This window comes from Asparagus officinalis, chromosome 7 (genome assembly GCF_001876935.1).
Source record: "Asparagus officinalis chromosome 7, Aspof.V1, whole genome shotgun sequence".
In the NCBI taxonomy this organism is placed as follows: Eukaryota; Viridiplantae; Streptophyta; class Magnoliopsida; order Asparagales; family Asparagaceae; genus Asparagus; species Asparagus officinalis.
In genome coordinates, this window is record NC_033800.1 from 144,550,675 (window position 1) to 144,557,874 (window position 7,200).

At 36.8% G+C, this 7,200-nt stretch overlaps 1 protein-coding gene across 1 annotated transcript in view; it reads right to left on the minus strand.

Annotated features, from left to right (window-relative positions):
* Positions 1-694, minus strand: part of LOC109847641 (receptor protein kinase TMK1-like) — a 4,935-nt gene extending 4,241 nt beyond the window's left edge. Inside the window, 2 exon segments of the mRNA XM_020416873.1 lie at positions 3-422; positions 425-694. Coding sequence (XP_020272462.1) covers positions 3-422; positions 425-599 — 595 coding nt within the window. The 5' untranslated portion in view covers positions 600-694.

Sequence of the window (7,200 nt, forward strand, 5' to 3'; positions counted from 1 at the left end):
AAGCCCGTTGAAGGCCAAGCCCAGGTGGTTCAAGCTGGGGAAACCAGCGAAGAAGCCCGGTACTCGGCCGGTGACGTTAGCGGAGTTGGCGGAAAAGTTGACCAGAGCTCCACAGTCCTTCAGGGACTCAGGGATCGCCCACGGCTCGAATGGGTTGTCGTCGAGGTAGACGGAGGTCAAACCGGAGAGGCCCGCGAAGAGGCTCGAAGGGATGGAGCTGAACTGGTTGTTGTGGAGGAGGAGAGCTTGGAGGGAGGTGAGGTTACCGAGGGAGCTCGGGAGGGGGCCGGTCAAGAGGTTGTTCTGCGAGCCTCGAGGCGGTGTTCGAGGGCGTGAGCTTACGATGTCGGGGGGGAGCGCGCCGCTGAGGCTCCTGTTGCCGAGCTGGATGGCGGTGACGCGATCCTCGTCGCAGGTGACCAGTTCCAGGCGCAGGGGTCGGGGTCGGTGCAGCCGAGGGCGCGGCCGCCGCCGAGGGACTTCGAGAGGGCCTGCATTGCGGAGGACGTCGTCGGGGCGGTGACCGCATCCGAGCGGTGAGGGTTACCGGCGAGGAGGGCGGCTAGGAGGAGTAAGAGCAAGAGCCTGGTCTTCTTCATTTTTTTCCTTTTTTAAGAAACTTTTTGGGAGGTTTTCTGAGATTTTTTTTCGTTTTTTTTGGGGTGGAGAAGGGAGGGAGCTGGAGAAAAATGGGGAGAGAGAAGTTTTGAAGAGGACCGGGAACTGAAGTCACATGGGGATGCACATGGGGGGTGGGGCCCGCCGGATAAAAAAATATGGGCTTGGGCTGTACAGCGCTAGCTGCGCTGGATTCGCCGCCTAGCTGAGGGTATCTGAGCAATTGTTTTTTTGGGGGAGGGCTTGGGATTTATGTGTTGACGAAAATGCCCTTGGGCTGCTGCTCCGTGGCTGGGGGTTTAAGCCAGGGAGTTATTGATTGGGATATTTTTGTGGATAATTTTTGGGGATTCTATTTCATAGTGTTATTCATCATGAGAATGAATATTTTTGTGTTATTGGTTTTTTAGAAAACTAGTGAGATAATTTCACTACTTAGGATAAAATTACCCCACTCATATACAAAAAAATTATCCTAATAGTAAAAATTTACCATATCCTTCATATTGGAACAATATTAATCCACTTTGAAGACAATTGGGATAAATTTTAAATCTTTTTGTATTACTTAACTAATACATACTAATTATATTATAAATATATGACATGATTGTAGGCGTCAAAAATTACATATGGGTTCCCGCACGTAGCTCGAAACGAAGAGAAGACGATGAACGTCGTTATCTAAATCAATGAGGATTATCTAATATCATAGAGAAGCTAACAAACGTACGAAGCGAGTTGATAAAGCATACAAATCAACGGGATGGTACAATAACGAAGAAGCGACTCGACCTGGGGTTACGTTTCACTCACAAAAGAGTAAAAACCACTCATTTCTTGCTCATCCCATGGGTTTCCCGCTCATGGGAGGTTGTAGATCTCTTCGCGAGCTTTCTAACGCACTTTGGATCACTTCATTCCGAGGTCGGACAAGAGAGTTAAGATCAAAATATTCGCGACCGTTCAGGCCATTTTACACCAGCGAGACACATAGTGTGTCTCAGAGAAGAATGAATATTTTGACCATGATTCGCTTTGAATCTAAACAATCTCAAAAGACAAGAGTTATAGGTCTCTTTGTAAGATTTCCAACGCATCTTGAATCATCTCATTCCGAGGTCGGACGAGAGAGTTAAGACCAAAATACCTGAGATAGTCCAAGTTGTATCGGACATGTGCGAGACAGTCGAAGTGACTCGCGCCCAAGTCAGCTCCCGACGTGTTTTCTGATAAGATTGACTTCTAGAACTCCTTGGGATCATCCATATATATGTGATTTTATCCTTAAACATATGGAAGCTGTTACATAACCGAAAACCCACCTAAACGGATAATAACGGTTATTCTTCGACCCTATCCACAAACACGTCATTCCTATCCACAAACATGGGATTTAAAGCCTATAAATACACCCTTAGCACCCTCATAAAAGGAGATCTGAAGGGAGTCACGAATTTCAGAGGAGCTAGGATGAGGTTCTAACGATTTTGAGAGAGGCTAGTAGATTTTGGCGAACTCCGGAATAAAGAAGGAGCGTTTCAAAGGATATGAGGAGTTGTAATCTCGCTTGGTCGAGATTATCACTTCAGCGATTATTTTCTTTGTGAAGTAAGAGCTTTAATTAATTTTCTGTCAACCGGATCTGATCCGAGGCGGTCCACGGATAAACCTCAACACATGTAAAGATCTCATGCAAACAGAGACTAATAAATAAGATTTGTGTGTTGTTTGATAAAGTTTTAATCTTTTATTTTTCATTATATAAGGAGATCTTATAAAAAAATCAACTTTTCTATTTTGTGAAATTGTAATCGATAAACGATTGTAACAGGTTCAATGACAATGAAAAAAACAACTTTTGACCCAAACAATGATATATGAAATATAAAGTAATAATATATTCAATATGTTATATTATATTATCATGTATAAAATAAAATATTATTATAATTTAATTTATATATATATAATTTATTTTATGATATTTATTATATATTATTATGCAATATTACATACTATATTATATAATAGTACAACATGTTTATTATAATATTATATAATATTTTAATAACATATATTATTATATAATATATTATATTAATTGTAGTTGATATTTTATTATAGCAATTATATTATAGTGTATTATATTAAACCAATATAATAATATAATATAACATATTAAAATTAATAAATATGTTAATATATTACATTTAATTATAAAATATAATATAATATAAATATATAGTACATTATATCCTATGATACTATATTATATTATATTATATTAAATAATATATTAATAATGTATTATATACATTACATTGTTCATATATTATATCAATTATTATATTATATAATGTAGCATACTAATATAATGTAATATAATATAATAATTATTTATTAAATAGTAATTATAGTATAACATATTATATTTTTATATAAATAAAATAGTTTATTATATTACATATTTATATTATTAAAATATTATATTAAATATATTGATATTATATTATATTAATTATTATATAGTATAGCATATTAATATAATATAATGTAATATAATAATTAATAATATTGATTAGTAATTATAGTATAACATATTATATTTTAATTTAATGTAAAATAATATTTATATTATAATAATATACTAAATAATATACTAAACCAATTAGATAAGTTAATTTAGAAGTAATATTTAATATATAAATTTATATTTTAATAAGGTGCCACATCATCAATTATCCCACATGAATTGTCAAATCAAAAGCTCAAATTATCTCATTATCCCACTTATCCCACTTTACACATTCAAAATATCCCAAAAAGATAAAATTATTCTATTGGAATAATTTTCCCACTTGGCCCTAATTTGTCCTAACCAATAACACCCCCTAGTGTCCCTTTGGTATTTCATATTTCACTAGTGTGCACCACGTGCAAAGCACGGCTCCCTATTTTTTTAAACACTACATTTTGATCTTGCCTCCCTCTAAGTTTTAATATATTTAATTGATTATTGTATACTTAAAATTAGAAATCGTGTCTACTCCTCTAACATAAATGATCCAAGTTTTAATACATTTGATTTAGAAATTATATCTACGCATCTATACTTGATTTAAGTTTTAATACATTTAATTTGTTTTACTGTTTATGATATAGTAAATTTCGTGGCATGAATAGTAACTTTAAGTATGGAGGAGCTGATTTGATTTATTGTTTATGCTACAGTAAAGTACTGTAGCTTAAATAGTAACTTTTCGTGTGCAGAGGACCAGATTTGATTTATTGTTCACGCCATGGTTTTTACTATAGCAGTTACTGTACTATAGCAGTTACTGTAGCATGAACAATACCTTTTTGGATTTTACTTTAAGTATAAAGGAGTAGATATCTCAAACTCAGGCTTTGTTGGGGACTGTTTTCTTTCATGAGCTTCTGTTTATTATTTTTTTAAGAAATAATAAGCAATGATATTTGCTGAATATTTTTGAATGCTTATTAAGATCATTTTTTCATTTAAGTGTGTGCTTTTAAAATCATAAAAGTAGCTTTTTCAGTTTATATACCATATATGACCTTAATTTTTTTATAATGAATTTTAAGCACAGTTTTGTCAAACACTTTAACTGCTTCTAGAGAACCGTCTCTTAATATGTGATTATCAAATCACTATGTTTAGCAGTTTATATGAGTTCTTTTATAAGCTACTTATGTAAGCAATTATTATAACCTCCAACAATTTCAGACTAGCATTTAGTCCATTGACATTAAAATATGTATTTATGTTTGGAGTATAAATCCTATCAGAACTCACTCCACGGTGTAGTTCCTTGGTTGGGTTTTTAAGATAATGGTCTCTTTCGTATTTCATATTTCGTATCCAAACTTAGGCTTCTGTTGGGGATTGTTTTCTTTTTGGTTGCTTTTGTTTGTTCTTTTAAGAAACGGTAACTAATGATATTTGCTGAATATTTGTAAATGCTTATTAAGATCATTTTTGCTTTTAAGGGGGTGCTCTTAGAAATAATCTTAGAATGTTTTTAAAATTAGCTTCTATCACTAGTAGAAAATGTGCTTTTACCTACGGAAAAATAGCGACGGAATTTTCCGTCGCTATAGGTTGATTTATAGCGACGGAATTAGCCGTCGCTAATAAAGTTATAGCGACGGATTATCACATTTTAGCGACGGAATTGTTTCGTCGCTAAAAATTTTTACGACGAAAATTTTTTTCGTCGCTAGATTATTTTTAGCGACGGAATTTTCGTCGCTAATTATGTTTTAGCGACGGAAATTCCGTCGCTAAAATTAATTTCCGACAAATTTTTTTGGGCGCGGGCGCCCAAATTTTTTGGGCACCCACGCCCGATTGCGAAGAAACTCTCTCAGGGGACTGCCTTGATGCAAGGAGCAGAAGTCGACCAACTCAGACAGTACCTCACCGCTATTTTGCGTTTGGTCGTCTCTCTTTCGAAACCTGATGGTGTTAAACCTAAGGCGTTGAATACAGGTAGCCTCCATAACGCGTTAACTCACGTTAGAAGAACCTTTCTGGAATATAAACATACTTCTCGCATCAGGCAGTGTGAAGACCGTTACGAACAAGGGCGAGCTTAATACGAGTCTTATCGCCGTCGAAGCGAGAACTTCCTCTACTTATCAAGATAAAGAAATAAGAGCTATTTGGACATACTAGATCTCAATTCCAAGCGAACACATATGAACTATTGATATAACAATCAAGAGACATGGTAGATACATCTGTTACTTCATCGCCCTAATATATCGGTCAGAACGCACAACGCACGGGATAGGATAGTTTGTCCTGAGAGAGTGTATTGTGCTTCCATAAAGCGGTTTTGATTTATTTGTTATGCATTTAAGAATAGTCTGGACATATCGATGTGAAGCTAGAAAAAAATAAGCATAATCCATCATTAAAGTAGAGATAGTATGATCAGTGATAGTGAATATGATCTGGACTCAAACAGATTAAATACTTAGGTTGCGTATATGTTAATGTAGTATCATGCCAGATCATATGTGTGGGCTGAATCTAGCTCCTTTCTGGGGGAATCTAGTGTCCTCCCCACGATCATTATAGAATGCTCCGTCAATTTATTCGTTGGGGCCACGGGAGCTTGTCTCCACACCTATTTTATACAGCAAGTTAACTTGAGAGATAAATTCAAACTCTCATTCTTATAAATCGTAAGTTCTCTGGGCTATCGGATCTTAGGACGTGCACGATTATGCATCAAATGTTTCAATGAAACCCAATACCTCAAGCAATATAGTTTCATGATTTGTGACAAAAATAAACTGATAGCGTAATTTAACAAGTATAATTGGCATTATAATAATAAAATTACCTCTCTACAGGGTACATCCAGCGCATATTGACTGGTCTTGCGATGTCGGGCTTATATGCTAAACTGTATTGTGAGATGCACACAGCATGACCGTAAAAAGAACAGGTGGAAATAGAATTTCAATTATACACAGTGTATTGGCTACACGTCCCTCTAATTCTCAACTCCCTGACTATCAATCACCTTTGGAGCACAAATGCTTGAAGAAACCGCATATTGCTCATTAACCACCCATCGCGAGTATCCATTCTTCAAGCATTTCGCCAAACGCAAGCCGGTGAGAAGTTGATGCATAGAGATTAGTTTGGTTTCATATGTCTTGAGTCCGGCAAAATTTTCTCTGGTCACATATGCCTTTTGCTAAAATGTTGAAGCATAAACCATCCGGTGTCTTCACGGACTTTTAGAAATAAACACATAATTATGGCGATCTCATCCTTCGAACAGTGTGACACGGAGGCCTGGGAGTACAAACTTTCCGTCACCCCTTATCTATAGCTTGCAGTTCGGGACGGATGTTCATCTCTGCTAGGATCTCAGACGTGCCCTTAAGTGCATCTTTTGATTTTTTCAGCCAATCAAGTGCCTGCACCATTCAAGAGGGTATAAGTCAAGGAGAAGAGGTCTCCTTTCACTTTGGGCATCATTCGTTCTTCGACAGACGGTGGACTGTGGCATCGCCTGACAGTATGATCAAGTTTGTGACGTATTTTTAACTTCCTTCCAATATGGCAATTGATCAATAGGCTGAACCTTTGCCATCCATGCAAGAAGTTCGCATACCTTAGAGCACGACAATCCTTTGTGGCGACTATGGAGAATTCTCTATGTGAGCGCAGTGTTACTTTCGACTTTTCGCGGCAAATTTCGAGAGCTATTTAACTGCCGGCAGTGCCTTGCGATGCTTACCCCGGCTGTCCTTCGCAATTTTGCTTTAATATTTTCTCCTAACCCCAAATGATCTCTTCTTTGTTGAAAAACTTGGGGAGGGATCATTTTCTTTGCCAAGAGACTTGACTTTTCTCACGGTAGAGGATGTAGAGCTCAAATCACTTTGCTCTATCCCCGGTCGGGTTCGAGATCGTTCGGGGCTTCTTCATCGGGCACCCCTTAGAGATGGCGCGTCTGTCTGCTATTCTCGAGTTGGGTTCTCTGTCACCGATTACTGGACCTACTAACTTTCCCTAAAACTGTGCCCTGTAGA